This window comes from Myxocyprinus asiaticus, chromosome 25, assembly GCF_019703515.2.
Source record: "Myxocyprinus asiaticus isolate MX2 ecotype Aquarium Trade chromosome 25, UBuf_Myxa_2, whole genome shotgun sequence".
NCBI lineage: Eukaryota > Metazoa > Chordata > Actinopteri > Cypriniformes > Catostomidae > Myxocyprinus > Myxocyprinus asiaticus.
Window position 1 is genome coordinate 5304002 of NC_059368.1, and position 22047 is coordinate 5326048.

Here is a 22047-nt window from a genome sequence, read left to right on the forward strand (position 1 = left end):
GGGGTATTACAATGCTGGTATGGCTGTCGTGAGAAATATTATATCGGGGCTCTTAGCTCAAATGTTGCCTCATTAGGAGCCAGATTTCTGATTGACAGTTTGAGTGTCATGGTATCTTTTTTTAAAAAAGCTGTTTGTGGTTGCATTCAGCACGTTTTCACGCACATTCTGTGTAAAATGCAGCTTTGTCGCAATATTTGTGTGGATACACTGACGATCAGAACGTGCCTTTTTCTTTTTTACTAATAACAACGTCTGTCTCCTAAATGCCACCTCTAAGGTTAGTGGTGAAATAAGGAACTCCACTAACTATTTTAATAAAAAAAAAATAATAAAAAAAAAATACAAAATGGTTCTCAAGTTTTTGTTCCACAGATGGTCTCTGGGGCTTCGATCTGATTCTGTTAAAATTATTTATACAGCTTCACAAGGGACACACTCACGCTGGTGTTAAACAGTGCCACATGTGAACATATACAAACTTCAGTCACAGATTCAGGCACAAATGAACACACACACACACACACACACACTCTCTCTCTCTCTCTCTCTCTCACACACACGGCTGTGCTACAGAAGGGAGGCCAAAGCAGAATTCAGTCGAACACTCAAACTCTCAGAAATTAGAACACATACACACAAACAAACACCAGTGACTTTTGACACACACACAAACTACAGCACTCCATTTTCAACACTAAAGCCCAATCTGATAAACTGCTAAATGAACAAAAGAGAGAATTGCTAGGACTAGTATTTCTTTAAAAAAAAGTGTTTGTACTCTGTCTCTTAGGATTGAGAGAGAGAGAGAGAAAACAATGAGTTTATACACCTGGTCGAAACCTTTGGTTACCCCCCTGCATGTTATTTAACTTGCAAGTGCTGAAGGGCTGCTGCTGTTGCTGCCCAGGAAAAAGGTGGGGTCTCGTCTTTAGGCCTAATGGGCGGGGGGTGGGGGGGTAATGTGGGAACAAGCCCATGTTGGGAAAGAGATCAGATCCATCGTTTTGAAAGTGGGTCGCTATGGAGACACATCAGCTTCAGGTCTCTGCTGCTTCAAAACTCCTGAAACAGAAGCTCTGAATTGCTTTCGCATTTGCACTCGTGTGTCGTTGTGGAGGACAATGCTGTAATCATTTTTTTTTCTCTGTTGGATTTCTTGTCATAATAAGTTGTTTTCTCCAGGGCTGCCATCAACTGTCCATACTGCTGCAACTCTCTGAGAAATAAGGGACAGCGAGAGAGAGAGAGAGAGATAAGTCTTTATGCACTTGTATCATAAAAATAGATTAAGTTACTTCTAAAACAATCACTCGGTGGCAGCACTTCTGGGTTCTTTTGACACCCTAGAAAGTAACTGCTTTCAATGGGCACTTCAAATTAAGCTGAAAATGCCCAAAAAAGCTATTTGTGGGGTTAAAATGCCCCTTTTCCAAAAGATTATTGGAGATTTGGGCTTCTTAAAATTTTTATATTTCCTGGATCACCATCATTATTATTCCATCTGCTCTATTAAGACCCATTTGCCCCACAGCTTCAGTTGGTTCATTTCTTTTCATGAAGGAATCACACAAACTCTGATCACAAATGGCTGCGTTTAATTTCCAAAGTGCAACAACTGTGACAAATAAGATCTAACGATGATTGTACACAACCATGGAAGATCTAATGGGATGAACCGGACCATAGCATGTACAAGCCATTTATGAATGGATAAGCAAATAAATAAAAAAATAAAAAAATTACAACATTTTAAAATTGTCTTTAAATTTTTATTTTGAATGCACCGAGTAACTTGTTTAATATAAATTGGCTGATGGCATACTAAATGTCAAATATTATTATGTACTCTTATTATGTAATATATTTCTTCACTATAAACATTTTCCTTTATAATACCTTTAACACACTTTATTATATAATGCTTAACAGACAATTAAAATTGCAGAACTGCCCATATCCACTACGGAAAGCTACCGTTTAAAAGCACCTGGAAGCATGGTTGCCTGCTCCGTGACATCACAGCAATTTCATCTATAGTGTGTTCTGTTTAATTCTTTCTCACTGCGATTTAGACATGTTTGGGTTGTTGTTTTTTTAACAACGTAAATGTACATTCCCATCCACTTCTATTCAGTAACTTATACAGTATTTTTCTTTCACTGAATTGCCTTTCCTGTAGCATTGTGTGACTGCTTTAAACCCAATGGACAAATGGAGTGCCACAAGGCTCTGTCTTAGGTCCGCTGTTGTTCTCATTGTATGTACTCTAATTAGCCGATATAGGGAAACCTATCTTTAGCTTTAATTGTTATGCTGATTTTCCAAGTGAGCAGAGTTTATTTAGGACATTAAAAACAGGATGGACATTAAAAACCAGTAAATTCCTTGGGCTAAATTCTGAAAAAAGAGGTACTTTTCATTGGACCAAACACTTTGTTTATTCATGTTTATTCATGTAACATACTGTATATAAACATTTTACAGCAAGAATTATAAATTTTATAGTAATTATTTTATACATTTTATCGTCAATGTCTGACGAAAAGCTCCAAAAAATTTATTTTTCAAGAGCATGGAAAAACTCTCTCTCATAAACAATCTTACAAAATGAATTGAAAATAACAATGTCACCTTTAGCACCATAAATAGAATTATATCATTACACATCTGTTAGTGAACTGTTCGATATTTTAATTGGACATGGATTTTTGTTAGCGAACATGGAAATACACGGTTTTCTTATAATGGGTTCCAATGGCGCATGTTCAGTAACAGACTCGAGTCTAACTGTTCGTGTTCCCAGAACAGAGCTTTCACTTACTATTTTAGATCGAAATCAATTTTATGACTTGGGTTTCTAGTCCGGTTGTTGAGTGGACAGTTCGGTTTCGAGACACGTTTTCCAGGTCCAACGCATAAATTGCCTTTCAGAATTAGCTTTCACTCACAGTTTCACGAAGATGAAAATCTGGCAACCGTATATGACCGGTATGATCTACTTTTTAAAGCCACCTGACATTGTGCGTGCATGTCAGGAAAATCACAGAGCCAGCGCGATGTAGGCAATCTCTTCACTACACTTCAGCTGGACAGCTGAGGAACATTAGTTGACGCTCTTCAAAACATAAGGGCGGGACATATGCGATTTTGACAGACACTTTTCAAGGCCAATGGAGATACTTATTAAACAGATAGCCTAATCTTTTCATTGGTCATTTTGATGCACAATTCAAACAGTAGGAAGAGGTCATTTGGCGCATTCCGTCTATGGTAAAAAGTCAAAATTGCCAAAAGTGGAGATACATGTTTTTCATCGGACAGCGACGATATATAGCCTATAAATTTGGGGTGTAACAGTTCAATTTTCTCATGGTTTGGTTTTAATTTTTCAAAGAGACACTTTCTACCCATTACGTCCCTGGACGTATTTTAAGTGTATCTTTATTTGTGATCATTTGTTTGCATCTTTTCGTGGGGGAGATGTTACGTCGCAAGACATATTCAATGTGGTAACATTGTATCAGTTTTGGTTGTGTATTTTGGGGTGGGAATGTTTAGTTTTGCATGTCTGTTTTCCCTTGGCTTTTCTCCACTCTCGTTCGCCCTCTCCACTAATCACTACAAGGCGAGAGCACTAATGAGGAGCTCTCCTGATTGGTCTGGCTGTGAGCTGATGGAGGATAAAAGCTGCTGGAACGCTTCATTCCCCATCTCCTGGCTCAGACGTGTTGTTACACTCTCTTGTGAATCTGTTGTATATCGCTTGAAATTGCATTTGTGACTATTGAGTGAACTGATGTTAAAAGGTATTGTCCTAAGTTAAGTGTGCCTTGGACTGATTATGTTGGGAGCATTTGTAGGGAGGTGGGAGCCATTTTTGTTTCAATATCCGTTTTCTCTTGTTTTTGGGTAGAAAGGGAGTTAGAGTACATTTATGTTGTTTATTTCAATTTTATTTTCTAGGAAAGTTAGTTGACTCCCCCTTTAGGAATTTAACTTTCGTTTGTTTTTTTGGCCTTTGCCCCCTCCTGAAGCCTTTTTGCCTACTTTCTCATTTAATATGAAATAAATGCCTTATATTGCTTTCCAAAAATGTTACTATTTTTGAGTGCTGGGATGGATGAGGGGAACCAAAACATTCTTGTTACGGTTTTCCCAACCTAGACGAATCATAACAATTGGGGGCTCGTCCGTCGGCTCATTTGCTTAATCATAACAATTGGGGGGCTCATCCGTTGGCTCATTTGCTTAATCATAGCAATTGAGAGCCCGTTCATTCGTCTACGGGCATAACAATTGGGGTCCTCGTCTGCCTAGAATCACCCTCTTCCGCTGGGGAGTAGTTACATTTGTTGTTTGGCTGTTTTTTTTTGTGTGGGGAGGAACTGGCATAGAGCACAGACTATGGAGTCTGATATTGAATCCTTTGTCAATAATACGACCACAGAGCAATTTAATAAATACAGAAAAAAAGATTTCTGCAAATTGCTGAATTTTTAAAAGTCTCAGTTCAATCTTCGGCTACGAAGCAAATAATTAAATCAGAATTGTTTACCAAATTGGTGAAGTTAGAAATTATGTTGGATAAACCACACTCATTGCAAAACAGATATGATCAGTTCACTGTCAAAGACACAGTCAGCTTATAAACACTATGAGTGTTTAACATTCCTTCGCCTGAGACACGTTTAAAAACAAGAGAGATAAATCCAAATACTAACTTCAAAAATGCTTAAGTGAGAAGCCATAAAGATTTGTTCACCCTCTTTAATGTTTTGTAACTAAAGTAACACAGATCACTATTAAGCATTTGGGTGAAGGTGTCTCAACACACTGCTCTATGGTTAAGGACTGGGTGTCACGCTTGACAGCAATTTGTCTTTTAAAGCCACATTCCCAAAGTCTCTATAACAGTATTCTTTCACCTTGGAAATATTGCTTGTAATAAGTTATGAAACATGCTCTTTGTTTCTGATGCAGAAACACTAGCTCATGCATCCATGATTTCAACACCTAATTACTGTAAATACTGTAACCATCTAAACAGGCTTAAGTTAAAAAGTGTTCCCAACACACTTAAAGAATATTTCTGGAACTATTGTTGGTTATTGTTGTCTTTTGAGTCAAATCATAGTTACACACAGCGAATCCATGTCACTTCCTGTATATTTTGTGGTTGGACAGTATGTGTGTACCGTTGAGACTGTCCAGCTCTTGTGCATCCAGGAAGGGGGCGGGACCCCAGATACGGACTGTGCCATCGTCAGAAGCGCTGGCCATAAGACTAGGAATGCATGGGTTCCAGCTTACGCAGTTCACTGTGCGCGTGTGTCCCGTCAACTCCATGATCGGCAGCTCACTGCGCTTGTGCCAAATATATACCTTATGATCTGAATAAGAGAGAGAGAGAGAGACAGTTCGATAAATACAGCACCTGAAGAAAGAAAAAACGAAAGCAAAATGTCAAGTATTTCAAATACCTTCACTGCCGCTGGCGATGAAATCTTCATTGTGTCCACCGAAGCATGAATGAATGGTGTAGAATCCTTGTGTCACACCTTGATACTTCCTGACCAATACACGGTCCTGCAGGTCCCAGAGATGAACACCCTAAAAGACACATACGAGTCACACGGAGATGTGTGATATGAGATGCACACAAACAAGTCCCTTATACCATGTGCAACATGATGATAGCTTAAAGGGATAGTTCACCCAAAAATGAAAATTCTCTCATCATTTACTCACCCTCATGTCATCCCAGATGTGTATGACTTTTTTTCTTCAGCAAAACACAAAGATTTCAGCTCACCATGATCACCATTCACTTGCATTGTATGGACCTACATAGCCAAGATATCTTTCTAAAAATCTTTGTTTATGTTCTGCAGAAGAATAAAGTCATACACATCTTTTGGGTGAACTATCCCTTTAAGAATGAGATTTCTTAACATTATTGTAATGAAAGATGTGTGCTTAAATGCCATGAAAGTTATGTCACAATGCAGATATTTTTAGAGGTCTTAAAAATAGGCTTTATAATCATTATGTAAAACATAATTTTTGCCTTTTGATTGTGAGGCAAAATACTGCCCTGACATGCTGACATATTCTTGACACTTTTTGTTTGTTTCACCAAGTTAAGACAAGCCAACCACTTACCTGAGTTGCTACATTTAACAAAGCTAATCTTCCATTCTTAGAAACAGTGAAAGACATTATAGGATGATCCTCTTGAACACTAGAGAAGGAACAGAGAGAAAGAGAGATGAAAGGTCAAACACAATTGTCCATAAGAACCATTTCAGAACTCTTAAGATGCATTGAGATGATATCAGATTTACTGTAAATAGAGTTTCCTACTTTTAAAAACCATTGGAGTCTTCGACAAACTCATAATTACAAGTTGGAAACTCTGAATTTTATTGAAGTCCTGAATTGACCATTGTGACATCAAGTAAAAAGAACCAAAATGGCAGCAGCCTCGACAGTTAAAGGTAGAATAACATATATTGGTATCTTTTTTTTTTTTTTTTTTTTTTTTACAGCCAGTGTTAGGCTACCTGGAGTGTTTTCTGAGTTATTTAGCTACATTTAGTGAAAACATGTAGATGTGAATTAATGTGGTGAATAAATATTTTGCTATAATCAACAACAAAGCAGGACATAGATCCATTTTTGCGTTATAAGCACTGCCATAGAAACAATTAATTTCTGATTACGAGGATGTGAACAGCTCCAAGTAGAAGTTATCTCGTGATTACAGTTAATTCCGACACTACATAAAAGAAGAATTTGCCTAAATCTGATTTCAGAATCAAACTGCTACGTACATGTTTCTGTCAGTTAGATCGTCAAAACTGTATCCACGGATTCGCTGGTGTGTGTCAGAGGCGAGAACAGTCCGACCGTCATTCAAACACCAGAGGCACTGCACACGCACGCCTTCCCACGACTCCAACAGGTTTCCATCCAGATCCTGTGCAATCACAACCAACCCATCATTAATAAAGACAAGTCCTGCAAATACTGATGCTCAGACCAGTTTGTATTATGTTTAATCTGAACTTACACACTGGTAGAACTGCCCTCTCTGTCCTCCTGTGATGAAGTGCTTGCCGTCAGGGTTCCAGGCGACGCTGGTCAGGCTATCCTCATGAGACTGACTCATTTTTGTCCGCAGTTCTCCTGTCTGACCACCAGAAGGAGAAAACCCATTAAGGAGCAGAGTTTAAGGGGCTAGTTCACCAGAAAAATGACAACTCTGTCACGAACACCACAGTATATTTATGTATACAAGCAATGTTTTGGATTTAATACAAGTTAAAACTCTACTGACCGCATGTGGCATAATGTGGATTACCACAGAAAATTATTTTTCTAAAGAAAGAAATTGTGTACAGTAAGGCACATATAATGAAAGTAAACGGGTCCAATACACAAAACATTAACTACACACTTTTTCATAAGTACAGCCGCAATAATCAAACATAATGTTGTGACTCTAGTGTGATAAAATCGCTTACTAACCTTGTCTGTGTAAAGTTATCAATTATTCCAACTTCATTGTCATGACAATACCATATAGGCCTTAATCCCGATAACTTCTGGACGATGTAAAGGATCCCCCCCCACAAAAAAAAAAGGTTACATGCCTCGAGTTTTTTGTGTTCATCAATGTCTTCTGTTTTTGAAGAACCGTCTTGTCATTCTGTCCATGATCAGACGTTCGGAGAAGACGCGCTGAAATCTGTGCTGCTTCACGTTTAAAGCACTAGAGTAGCAAAACCGAATGATGCAAGCTCTCGTCCTGTTATGGACTGCGGTCTATTCTGACGACGGATTTCGATCTCACCACGGTGCTTAGCGCAAAAGTCCGCTCTCATATCTGTCCTTCGTGTGCTGTTAAACATGCGCCAGACGGGAACTGCGGTCAAGTCCGTGTGTGATTTAGAATTCTCGACTTTAATGTGAGCTCATGGATGAGACAGCACAGTGAATGGATGGATGCGTTCCTTCTCATGAACAATGAGAAGAAACGGTCTGAATCTAACAACGTAGACACATATTTTCAAACCAATTACATGTCAGACTTTGCGCATTGACTGTACCTCACATTTTGTGACGTTGCTTCAACTTTTGATTTAAAAATGGAAGAACTAAATGGCTCAAAACATAAAATTAACCACGTTGCCCTTAGTACTTTTAAACGTAATGAGTGCTTTTATTGTTTACAATGACGTGCAACATGTAAAAAACTGTTTTTTTTGGTTTCATGACCCTATAACACACCTTGTGTTGTTTTAAACCTATATGATTTACTTTCTTCAATGTAACAAAAAATATTAAAGAATGTTTAGAGAATACTCAGAGAATAAAAACAGTTTGTGAACACCACCTTTAAAGTTGGAAAGAAGGCATACTGGTTTGGAATACATGAGGGTAAGTAAAAGACAAATGTTTCTGGGATAAAATTCCTTCAAGCTAAAGATGAACTTCAGATTTCAAGATACTAATGAAGTCAAGTTATCATGAACATGGATCTTTTGTCCAGAACTAAGATCAGCCAAGATTTGGAAAATCGCTTGCTACAACCACTCAAAAAATAAGCATATTTTGGCAGGAAAATTTGTGAGCCGTGCATACCTGAACGTTCCAAAGCCAAAGCTCAGAGCAGTCATCTGGACCACAGGCAATCAGATAAACATCATCAGGACTCCAGGCCAGATATGACACGCCGTACGCGTGACCCTCCAGAGTCCGTAAGAGCTTCAATTGATGAGTGTCCTGTGAGAGAGAGAATGAATTTATTCAACAAAAGCATTGAATATCTTTTAAACTGTGGAGTTATTTCATCTTAGACAAGTTAAAATGATCATTGAATTATTGTGGAAGTAAAATGGGTTGTGAACATGTTTTCCAAACTTAAAATCTTTGAGTGCGTGTGTGTGTGTGTGTGTGTGTGTGTGTGTGTGTGTGTAAGAGTCCTCACTCACTGGCTCCACCTGCCATATAATCACGGTTGTGTCCTTTGATCCAGTGGCGAGTTTAGTGCCATCATTTGAGAACTTGCAGAACCAGACTTCATTGCAGTGCTCTGTAAGGATCTGTTGTGTGTAACAGGGAAACTGTTTCCTGCACACACAAACACAGACATGACATGTGAAATAATAAAATCTCCGAGGTTGCAGTAGAGCCAATGCTGCATTAGAATGTGTGCAAACAAACGCACCTGCTGCAGACGTGATCCAGCAGTAATGATACAGAATCCAGACTGGAGTCCAGTTTGGTGTTGTGATAAAGGCAGCGATCTCTCTGCATTTCCACGGCCTGTCTGAGAAGCGTCTGCAGTCGTCGAGGGGGCAACATTACAGAGGGGGGCAGGTACGCTACACAACACACACACACACAACACACTCAAACACAAATATAATCTATGATCAAGACTAGTCATAGACCAATATACTGGTGAATATCTGGCCATTTTGAGATTATCAGCATTAGCCAAAAAACATGTCCAGTTGGCAAATCATAAAAAATAAAAAAAGGAAAACTTTCTATGAAACCCATATTTATAATGCATTGTAAAAGCATTATTAATGCATTACAATGCATTCATAATGTCACATTATACATATTCTAATATGTTACAACTTCCCATAAATAATTGTAACCACAATTATAATACATTATAAAATGTATAATGACTTTTGACCGGATATTAGAAGTGAATGCACTTGGCTGCATAGGAAAGCTATAGGATGCTTTCTTGCTCCCTATTTAGGGAATGACTTAACCTCTAGTATGCTGTCTGTCTGCACTGGTCTCAAACAGTTCAAAATGCACCTTATTTTCATCCCAACTTCATATACAATTATGCAGTTATATACTGTAGTAACAATTATTACTGCAGTTACAATTATACAAAAATACTGTAGTTACAATTATTTATGAGAAGTTAACACATTATAAGGTGTATTATGAGACATCATTAATTTACATGCATTTACAATGAACTTATTGAAATTGAAATGAAAATATGGGCTTCATAGAATGTTACTAAAAGTTCTTAAAACCGTTAAAATGTTAAAAGAAGTGCAGCACTTCTGCAAGATACAATAAAAAAGGAGAGAGAGACAAGTGGCGTAAGGGTCAGAGACATCTGTGTAGCATGTTTACACTGAAAAAAAATTTAAAAACAGAGCAGATGGACACAAAAACATGTATGGTGTAAACGATCCCTTAGTTTCCCCTTCTGTCAGTTTCAAAATCTAATGAAAGTATTGTCATTCCAAAAAAGTTTTTCTGTTTTCAAATATTATTTGGTAAACTGAGTAAATGTCTAAAATAAGAGTTTTATTTCAGCAATTTGATGCATCTATCATTTGCTATTATTTCTACATTTAACTATTTATACTGTATTGGCATTACGCCGGCCACCTTGCACTCTAGATATAAGAAATGGACACTGAAAAATCCATATTGATCAACTAACTACTAATTGAGACACATGTGAAAATGCTCTAAACCGGAGTGCAAACCAGTCCAAAGTGCTTTTGTTTGTGTGTGTATACTCACTCTGGAGTTTGTCCAGTAATCTACTTCGTGATCCGGCACCTTTTCCCTCCCATTCTGCCTTTGCCTTCAGATCCTCAGCATGACTACACATCAGGTACCTTACAAACACACAGCCAATAACAACCAGCCGTCAAAACCCATCACAGCCAATCAGAGAGTGCTTCTGACTGCACAAACTCTATAAAAAGCTCAACAGCAGTTTTTTTACAGTAAAAATGCTATTCAAAATCTTTACTGTGAAAATTATTTTTAGCATTAATTAATAAACCTTTCAAAACAGACCTACGATGAGCTTAAAAAGCTTTACATTGTCGAAGTCCAAGTGAAGTACTACACTACCCATAATCCTGAAGTGAGATCCACCAATCAGAGAAGTTGTTTTTAACATGGAAATGGTATCACGGCAAACAGAGTTAAGGTGAGTTTTTGAAGGGTACCTGAGGCTAGCTAGGAAATGATAGTGAGCTAGCAACCCCAGCTCTGTAGGTCCTCAAAATGCAAGTGAATGGTGGCCAGAACTTTGAAGCTCCAAAAAGCATATAAAGCAGCATAAGAGTAACCCATAAGACTGCAGTGGTTAAATCACAGAAGCCTTCAGAAGCGATATGATAGAGTTGGGTGAGAAACAGATCAATATTTAAGTCCAGTTTTTACAACAAATCTCCACTTTCACTTCAACATGCTTCTTTTGTTTTTTGGCGATTCACATTCTTCATGCATATAGCCACCTACTGGTCGGGGCTGGTCAAAGGTGGAGATTTATAGTAAAAAAGCACTTAAATATTGTTCCGTTTCTCACCCACTCCCATCACATTAACCACTGGAGTCGTATGGATTACTTTTATGCTGCCTTTGTGTGCTTTTTGGACCTTCAAATTTCTGGCCACCATTCACCTGTATTGTGAGGACCAACAGAGCTGAGATGTTCTTCTAAAAATCTTAATTTGTGTTCAGCAGAAGATAGAAAGTCAAGTCATACACATCTGAGATGGCATGAGGGTGAGTAAATGATGAGAGAATGTTTATTTTTAGGTGAATTATTCCTTTAATAAACAAAAAGGTGCTGGTCTTAAAACTCACTCTTGAAAATGAACAATGAAAGTTAATGTGCATATATGTTGTGTGTTTGGTACCCGCTGAGCACATGGATACGGTCTGTGTTGTATTTGAGAGGAGTCAGTTCTCCTCTCAAAACCTGCAGAGCTTCCAAAACCTTCCCATCCTCCAAATACTCCAGATACTTCTGCTGTAAGAGCAGAAATTTCATCCGCTACAGAGAGACAGAGATATATTAGCACTTCAATAACTCAATCATTAACAAACAGCTACGAATGGAGTGTATCGGTATGGCTGTATAGTTTTGCTGCGGTAACCTCGAATATACGAGCACCATCGTGACTTCATTTCCTCTCTGATGTGTCCACTGATGTTAAAGCTGATTGTGACATATTTAGATCTCATATTTGCTGCAGTATCTTGAACAAATCTAATAAATCTTTAGTAAATCACAGGCAGAGTTATCATCATCATGAATTTAAAGAAGCTTTGAATTAAATAAAGCTAAACAGGTTCTTAGTTCATGGATTGAAGCAGAGAGAGTGTCACATAGATCTGATTACAGATCTGTTCATTTTCATTAACGAGTCAAAAAAAGACTAAAATAAGTTGAATAGTTAAGTCAATTTCATTACTAAATACAATGACAACATAAGATTCAAGGGTAAATAAACACTTGGAAAAAGAGACACAGGCTGACACTCCTATTTTAGACATTATATCCTTACAATGTGGTGTGTGTGCTTTGTATAATGTTACAACACTAACTTATCCTTCTTGTTTAACTTAAAACCATATGACTTTTTCATGTTACACAAAAAGAGATGTTCGGCAGAATGAAAGCCTCAGTCACCAAAATGTTTTATTGTATGCTAAAAAGATGGTGACTGAGGCTAACTACTGCTACTAACTAACATATTTTGTGTCCCACAGAAGACAGAAAGTCATATGGGTTTGGAACAACAAGAGGGTGCATAAATGATGACAGAATTTTCATTTGTGAGTCAACTTCCCCTTTAAATCTAGACAGTCAGACTCCAGAGATGATCTGAATGATTTCTACATTAAAAGGTTTTCAGCATTAAAGTCAATCACTCAATCGACAACATTTGTGGCATAATGTTGTTTACCACAAAAATTAATTTCGACTCGTCCCTTCATTTCTTTAAAAAAAGCAAAAATTAAGGTTACAGTGAGGCACTTCCAATGGAAGTAATTACCCAGAATATTCCTTTAAAAGTGTATGCGATCAAGTACAGTGGTCTTACCACAATAGCGTTGGGTGAATGCATCAAAGCTTTCAGCTCGTTCAGGTCATTTTCAGCCTGTGTCACACAAAAACAACAAAAAGCATCAGTTCAGCGTTCAGAAGTTTGGAGATATAATAGATAAACTACAGGCATAGAACTTCCACACTCTCTCTCTGGCCTTCAAACACTAGTATAGAGAGGTGTAGAACTAAAGCTGTGGAACCAAAGTGCATTTCACTGTATCAAAATAGTTGCATGGCAACTTTAATCAATAAACAAATGAAATATATTCTATAGTGGTTGTTCAGTCATAATAGGGGAAGATACAGAAACATGGTTTGTGGTCTGACCTAAAGAACCCAATAAACTGTCCAATTCACTCATTTGCAAGCAGCAGGAAACTTCCAGTTTTTCCCTCCAATGGACTTCAAATGTCACGGATCCACACAAATCAAATTGCAGTTTTGTCTTACAACATGTGTTATGTAAGTTAATGAGGACAAGGGGCTGATAAGCTCCATAATGACAAAAAAGCACCAGAAAGGAGGTCCATATGGCTTATATACTATATTCTATGTCTTGAGAAGTCATATGATAGATGTGTGAGGAGCCAACCAAAAATGTAGTCTTTATTTACTGAAAACCTTGACATCAGGCCTTGCTCTCCTTGGTGTAATCATAAGAGTTCATGACAGAAGTACTGATGTCAGATTAATAAATGTTTTAATTTGAGTCGGCTCCTTTAAAACAATTGATTGATCTAGTTGATAAGATCCGATTTTAGCACCTTTTGTTCTGGTGTTCTCAAGACAAGAAAACAAATCAACCAACCGAAAAATGACAGCAGCAGCATTCAGAACAGTTCCTCCGGCACTTTCAGAGAACATGAAGCAAACCTTGAACCAGGAACAGGAGCAATCACTGATCATGCTACTGAAACTGCTCATCACATTTTATGCCAAGAGTCTCAGTCTCATTGAAATCTAACTTTTAACTGACCTACAAACCAAAATATCTTATCTTCTACATAAAGTGTTGCCCTAAAGGCTGAATATCACCATATGACATATTGGTTAAGAGTCCAGTTGCAACAAGGGAAGTGCAAACATACATATTTTCAAAATCGACTAGTTGGCTAAACATATTAAACATGCAAAAATAAAAATAAAATATAAGAAAACAAACAGAATTTGTATAAAAATAAATTTTTCACAATTTTTTGTCATAATGTGCAACCTTTTGAAAATGCACCTACAATATGTTGAGTCAATCACTGCAGAAACTGTGTTTCACACTTGTGGTTAGAGAATTATGTCTGCACATGACATCCTGAAGAACGTTCAGAGCAAAGCTCTATCACTGAATCTTTACCAGAAATTAAGTGATTCCGTGATCTCTCACTGCCCTCTCAAACAGGGCTCAACCTAAGAGATTACATTGTTACTACATCTTACATTCACTGATCATGTACATGTGTTTTTATTAGAGCTGTCAAATTGTATGCATTAGCGCATGCAATTAATTACAAAAGTTTAACGCGTTAACTATTCTTAATCGCGTTTAACGCATTTACAGTTAATACAGCATAAACCAACATAAACACTGGTTGGAAGGGTGGAACCTTTGCGATGTGTCCGCCCAGAGTCATTACACTGATGCACACACCACGAACACACACAAAAGTAATTCCATGTCAGTTATAAAGTGATGGAGAATGGAGCTCTTAACATTATTTATTGTACAAAACAAGCCTAGATGGAACTTGTGACCAAAATAAAGTATTTTTTAACCTAAGTATGGCGAAACGCAGAATGAGACTTTTTTTTTGTCTGCAAGTGCTTTTCGTGTAGAGTTCAAAGCGGCGCTTAACACTGCCATTGACACCCTGACGTGAATCATGAACTCCATGAGCTTCAGGATCACTGTAACAAAGTGGATAGCCAATGTCTGCCAGTTATTGTGGAGGATGAGAGTTTAAGAGATTTAATGCCCATTGCAATGAAAATGCAACCTATGTGGGGACTAGGTCTTTCAATTAGTCAACCTTCCAATTAGACTTTAGGATAACGTTTAATATTATTTGAATTGGTGCTATTTTAGTGCATTTCTATCTTTATACTGTGGAAGGCTTCATATGGAAAATGTTTATAAAGCATTATATTGTAATACTCTATATCGTTTTGTTTTCTTTCCTAAGACAGAGATAAATGAATTTTAACAGGAAAAGAAGTATATTTAGAGTAAGATTATAGCACTTTCAAAATCTGTGATTAATCACGATTAACTACGTAAAATGATGCGATTACAATTTTTTATGAACTGACAGCACTAGTTTTTATGTCATTTGGATTTCTGTGATGTCTTTGTGAGATGATTTAAATATGTCACCAAGGAAACTACCTATTTGGAAATTGCAAGACTGACTAATGATAATCTTGGAAGCACCAGTTAAAAAGGCGGAAAATTATGAATGAATCAGTACATTTTCACACTGCACCATTGTCCTCCAGCAGATGGACATGAATTCATAGCCATCATGGAGCTACATTATAACTTTTTTCTTAACGTTTAATTAAAATTAGAGCTGCCAATCGACAAACATTTCTAATCAAATTAATTACATGACATGCTGATTTATTGCAATGAATCGCATAGATCAAAAGGCACCAAAATAAAGATACTTCTATATAATAACACATAATTCAAATAATTATACATACTGTATATTTCAGATATTCAGATTGAAATATATTGCATTATTATGGCAAGACGAAAAAAGCACTGGCTGGACAATACAAAAACTGGTTTCAGACATAAGCCTACAGTCGACATCAAACGACTTTGCAATAGAGTTCATCAATCTGTCCTGTTCTCACAGGAAGCATTCTTGCGTTCCCTCTGAGCTATTTTTAATTTTCAGTTTATGTACATATCGAATCTCGAGATCCCTGCATTCTGTGGTACTTTATACAGCTGTCAAGAACGTGTCCTGTTTGACCCAAGTAGGTAGCTGCAGCACGGAGATCTCGAAACGGGGGCAGAATCTCCAATAGAGGGCGGGGTTACTCCAGAACGGGGTTGGGCCAACTCCAAAAGGGGGCGACACTTCCACACGCGGTTAGGGTTAGGGGCTCTCTATATCTTTGCTGATGTTTTGGAGCTCAGCCTGCAGCTAGAGTATATCCTTCTCATTGGACCAGCTCTCATTCTGTGGCTGCCCTGCTTTTGAGGTTTGTTGAGGTGCACTGACTGCCCCCTGCTGACACAGCTCGTAAAAACACAAAGATACATGTACTTCAAGCTTGAAATGCTCTGGGTGAAGAAGAATGATTAATTGCATTAATTTTAACATGTAACTTTTTTTTTTTTTTTTAAATCGCACTAAAATAACAGGTCAAATGGACAGAAATAATAAAAAATATTTAAAAAAACAAAAAATGTTGCAAAAAAATTCTATTTGTGGTGAAGACAATGAAAATATTGGGAAGGCAAGTAAAAATCTCAACTGGGCCAACTGAGCCCTGACCCACATATATACACATTATCATAACCTTTGACCTACATTCCACCCTTCTGTCTGCATGATCAGACTTTAAACCCCCTTCACATCTCTGCTGATCTAGAAGGTAGAGAACTTCACATTTATACCATAACAACATTAAAGGAGATAGGCGAAATGCTGAAACGGCTCACCTTGTCCCACTCTCCTTCCATGACGTGGTTTCGGAACTTCGTAGCTGACGGATGCTCCAGTCTACAGCCCGATTCCTGCATTAGCAAGTCCACCGTCTGACTAGAGAGAGAGAGATAGAGAGAGAATGTGCGGATTTCAGAGATTTCAAGTTTCCAACTGCAGATCATGCTGTAACACATTTCATTAATATCAGCAACTGGTTTTTCAGGAACTGAAGTAGCCAAACCAGCACACAATCAGGAGGTTTAATACTGTTTAAATGGGTTGATTTTTAAGTTCACTTTATTCAGCTCTTAACATACTCAAATTACCATCACCATTACCATCTTCAAAGACATGGATGCAAACCCAAATGGCTATCATTGATTCAAAACAGATCCAAGATGTTAATATTGAGTCACACATTTTAGACATAATATGGCCAGTTATTTTGACTAGGCCTATTTTGCTCCTCTAATGACAATAGTTCCAAATGATGCCAAAGCACAGTGTACACACTGTTTTATTGACCTAATATTCATTTTTTGGTTAACTATCCCTTTCATGTATTTATTATGTAGTAGTTACTATTGAATAAAAGCAATAAGGCCCTACAGCCCATGCTATATTTTGAATATGGTCAATATGGTCTGTTGCCTGTTTTCAATAACAATGGCCAACATGGGGTTTATACTCAAGAAAGCTTTGAGGGCTGAGTTTGAAAACAAGCAGCATTCTCTAACATTATGTAAAAACATTTGCCTTAAGCCAAGACTATATTCAGATGTGCAGATAATGCATGGCCTTTCAACTCTTATTGTTTAAAGGGATATTTTACCTAAAAATGAAAATTCTCTCATCATTTACCAGCCCTCATGCCAACCCAGATGTGTATGACTTTCTTTATTCAGCAGAACACAAATGAATACTTTTAGAAGAATATCTCAGCTCTGTAGCCCATATAATTCAAGTGAATGGTGACCAAAACATTTAAGCTCCAAAAAAAACCCCATATAAATGCAGCATAAAAGTAATCAATATAACAGTGGTTTAATCCATGTCTTCTAAAGCGACATGATGGGTGTGGGTGAGAAACAGATCAATATTTAAGTCCTTTTTTTACTTTAAATTCTCCTCCCTGCCCAGTAAGATGCAATATGCAAGAAGAATATGAATTGCCAAAAACAAAAAAAGGCAGCTATTTTTAGCCTTCAAGCGGTGCACAATATTTGAGTGCTACTCATGAAAAACATCTCATATGTAGATGGTAAATAGTTCAGTTCACTTATAATATGCATTTAGAATGGCACAGGATGTGCATTTTACCAGAATTTGAATAAGAAGCAAATTAAACTACTGTGAACTTGCCTACAAACAGACACATACAAGACTTCCTGGAGAGTTCAGAATGTCAAAATAAAAGCCAGAGGGTTTTAAAGTTAAAGGTGCACAACTGAGAAATATTACTGTTGTATTTAAAATTCTAAAAGTCAATAATAATATTAATAATATATTATTATTATTTGTTTACAAATTACAACAATATTTAAGTTGAATGGGTTCCAAAAAAAATAACTGTGAACGAAAATTGAACCGATATCTTAACTAAATTGAACAAAAAAATAGATCTGAATCCTTTAAAATCAAATTACAAAATTACACTTTTTTGCAACAAAAAAATAATAATAATAATAATAATAATATATATATATATATATATAAAAATAAAACTGTCTTCTTTTCTACAGAACATTTAGACTGGAATTACTGTTAATTTTGCTGCTACACAATCCAGTAGATGTGTTAACATTAAAGTTTTTCTTAATAAGCTATATATTTATTTGGAAATAATGTGTAGTTAGAGGTTTGTGTTTCTTTACATATTACAGAGAACCCCCAATTAGTTCCACACAATAATGTAAAGATATTTTACACTGATAATGCAAAACAAAACAACAACACTGGTATCGGATAGGCCGATACTGAGATTTCAGATATCGGAAGAGAAAAAGTGGCATCGGTGCAGACCTAGTAAAATGACTTCTATTTCTCACCCACACCTATCATATCACTTCTAAAAATATTGATTTAAACACTGAAGTCATATGGATTACTTTTATGTTGCATTTATATGCTTTTAGGAGCTTCAAAGTTCTGGCCACTATTCGCTTGCATTGTATGGACCTACAGAACTGAAATATTCTTCTAAAAATCTTTGAGTTCTGCAGAAAAAAGGAAGTCACACATCTGGGATGGCATGAGGGTGAGTAAATGATGAGAGAATTTTCATTTTTGCATGAACTATCCCTTTAAATTTAGTATTAAAGACACTAAGTCATGTTAACCTGACACTACAGTCAGGTGAAGGGTTTCTGAGTCTGAAAGTGTTTTTCTGTGCCTGAATGCAGGGTCTGAAATGAATGACGTCATCCTATGATTACGAAAGAAAGAGAGAGACAGGCTGATAGAGTGATTGTGTGAGGGGGGAGGGGTGAATGTTTTAATCTTTCTTCATGTTTTGGGTCCATTTTGTTTTTCAGTTCTTAGACAACAGTGTGTTCATATACTCTGCTTTGGATTCTGGTATGAATTAGTGTTTTGGTTTGAATCTGCACTGCAGTTGATGGCTTTAGCAGATCTTCACTAAAATTAGATTCAAGCTTCAATTCTAATGTAAACCAGCTGCTACACACACACACACACACACACACACACACACACACATTCCACAGCCGCCATTAAACCACAAACACATACAATCAAAAAACACAAGTATTTCATTAACCATCTCATGATTGTCTGATCATCCATCACTGATCAACATAAACAATATATTAAGTGTTAATCAGACACACTGATCAACGTGATTGTCATCTGTTATGCGGCACATAAAAAACAAAAAACAAATGTGGATTTCGGGCCATCTGACTGAAACACACAGCTGTCATCTGATAACATCTCTCTTTGTGTGTATTATATGACTGTTTAACATTTGTTTGATTTTATTGTTTTGAATGATAGATATGTACGTTATATATTCTTGGATTTTAATGTGATTTAATACATACGATATTAGTTGGTTTGACGTTGTGGGCTTGCGGTACAGACTGATTTTGGTTCTGTCAGCTAGGTTTAATCAGAACCGACCCGGTCCGGTTTGAATCCTCATGCCTGAAACACTTACTTCAGCCCTAACCCGTGTAGATGCTGTCCGATGAGGCGGATGACATCTTCCTCCGCCTGAGACAAACGCTTCTTCTTCTTCAGGGAGCCCAAACCCGTGCCCGAGGCCCCCGAGCCCGCTCCGCTAGGGTTCGCGTTGTTCTGGAGGCCGTTTGCGTCTCCGTTCTGCGCGCCGGGCGGATGGTTCTGCTCCTGTCCGGTCCCGTTTGACTGCATGTTGGTGCCTGTTTGGCTGAGGTGAGTCGCTGACGGAAGGCCCGCTGAAGCCCCGGGCTCTCCTGCTCCCTCCGCCGCCGAGGCTCGGTGCTTCTTCCGCGGGGGCGGCGACGCTCCACCGGTGTCCGAGTCGGAGGAGGAGGAAGCTGAGGCCAGAGTTTCCTCACCGAGAGCGGCCGTGGTTAGAAGCCGGTGAAGCCCGGGGTAGGGAAAGAGGCGTCGGGCTCCCGCGGTCCAGAGCGCGTTCCGTCGTGCGAGCGTCGTTCGTTTTGTTGTTGTTTCTCTCCAAACAGCTGCAGCGCTAATGGCGTACAGGCACTCTGACGTCACCGGACATTCTTCTGCTGCCTCACTTCCGGCCGGCGATCTAGCTAATAGGGGGCGCAGTTTTCCAAAAAAAAAAAAACACTTTTGGACAGTTTATAACATATTCTCTTTTCTTAGGACAGATTTGTCGAGCTGTGGATCTATAAAAGGTTTACAAACCTGTTATTGTTTGATGATAGCCCTTATAATATAGTTCCCACCAAAATGCCACAGATAAATTTCTTATTGAATAAACACTCATTCAAACAGCTACAATCTTTACAATTCACATTTCAATACATTTCTTCATTTACGATTAGAGTGGCTAATAACAAGTTACCAGTTTTATTGTATTAGCAATAACTGACCAAGGTATTTTGGCTGGAACTACTGTCTAGTCAAACATTAACATAGGCAAACGTTGCTAAAGCTCGGTGTTATTACCTCAATAATGGCTTTAATAGATGGTTAAAAAAAATCAACAAGAAGATATTAAAGTTCTGTTTAATGTACACTGGCGGCCAACAGTTTGGAATAATGTACAGATTTGGCTCTCATGGAAAAAAAATTGGTACTTTTATTCACCAAAGTGGCATTCAACTGATCAAAATGTATAGTCAAGACATTAATAACATGAAAAATTACTATTACAATTTAAAAAAAAAAAAAAAAAACTAAAACTACTTCAAAGAGTTCTCATCAAAAAATCCTCCATGTGCAGCAATGACAGCTTTGCAGATCCTTGGCATTCTAACTGTCAGTTTGTCCAGATACTCAGATCCATAACACAATTTTTCCAATTATCTGTTGTCCAATGTCTGTGTTTCTTTGCCCACTCTAACCTTTTCTTTTTGTATTTCTGTTTCAAAAGTAGCTTTTTCTTTGCAATTCTTCCCATAAGGCCTGAACCCCTGAGTCTTCTCTTTACTGTTGTACATGAAACTGGTGTTGAGCGGGTAGAATTCAATGAAGCTGTCAGCTGAGGACATCTGAGGTGTCTATTTCTCAAACTAGAGACTCTTGTACTTATGTACTTATCCTCTTGTTTAGTTGTACATCTGGTCTTCCACATCTCTTTCTGTCCTTGATAGAGCCAGTTGTCCTTTGTCTTTGAAGACTGTAGTGTAAACCTTTGTATGAAATCTTCAGTTTTTTAGCAATTTCAAGCATTGTATAACCTTCATTCCTCAAAACAATGATTGGCTGATGAGTTTCTAGAGAAAGCTGTTTCTTTTTTTGCCATTTTTTTGCATACTGTGGCAACTCAAAAACAAACATAAAGACAATGTTAAACTTAATTTAATGAACCAAATAGCTTTCAACAGTGTTTGATATAATGGCAAGTGATTTTCTAGTACCAAATTTGCAATTTAGCATGATTACTCAAGGATAAGGTGTTGGAGTGATGGCTGCTGGAAATGGGGCCTATCTAGATTTGATCAAAAACGTCTCGGTTACTGTCGTAACCTCCATTCCCTGATGGAGGGAACAAGACGTTGTGTCGATGTAGTGACACTAGGGGTCGCTCTTGAGAGCCCCGAAGACCTCAGATCTTTGAGAAAAGGCCAATGAGAATTGGCGAGTGGAATTTGCATACGGGTATAAAAGGAGCTGGCTCATTCAGGTTTTGTGCTGAGGAGCCGAGACAGGGTCCCAGCCATTTCAGCGGGTAGTACAGCGTTGTGGCAGGGGGGACACAACGTCTCATTCCTTCCATTAGGGAACGGAGGTTACGACAGTAACTGAGACATTCCCCTTCTGTCACTCACTCGACGTTGTGTC

The 22047-nt window shown here is 37.8% G+C and overlaps 1 protein-coding gene across 1 annotated transcript; it reads right to left on the reverse strand.

Annotated features, from left to right (window-relative positions):
* Positions 1 to 500: 500 nt before the first annotated feature.
* LOC127415656 (WD repeat-containing protein 26) lies at positions 501 to 20291 on the reverse strand. The gene is made up of 14 exons (XM_051654456.1): positions 19745 to 20291; positions 16581 to 16680; positions 12906 to 12962; positions 11715 to 11851; positions 10582 to 10679; positions 9236 to 9392; positions 9000 to 9138; positions 8650 to 8790; positions 7076 to 7195; positions 6837 to 6982; positions 6166 to 6244; positions 5484 to 5613; positions 5199 to 5393; positions 501 to 1219 (listed from the first exon to the last, which is right to left on the reverse strand). The coding sequence occupies exons 1-14, from the start codon at positions 19957 to 19959 to the stop codon at positions 1194 to 1196; spliced, it is 1740 nt and encodes a 579-aa protein (XP_051510416.1). The 5' UTR covers positions 19960 to 20291; the 3' UTR covers positions 501 to 1193.
* Positions 20292 to 22047: the final 1756 nt, after the last annotated feature.

Bases quoted from the DNA above. Each gene is read 5' to 3' on its own strand.
- LOC127415656 (XM_051654456.1), bottom strand. From the start codon at position 19,959: ATGCAGTCAAACGGGACCGGACAGGAGCAGAACCATCCGCCCGGCGCG. The intron at 11,852-12,905 runs GTAAGACCACTG...GTCTCTCTGTAG, and splicing joins ATTCACCCAACGCTATTGTG to CGGATGAAATTTCTGCTCTT. The intron at 7,196-8,649 runs GTATGCACGGCT...TCTGGTGGTCAG, and splicing joins TTTGGCTTTGGAACGTTCAG to ACAGGAGAACTGCGGACAAA.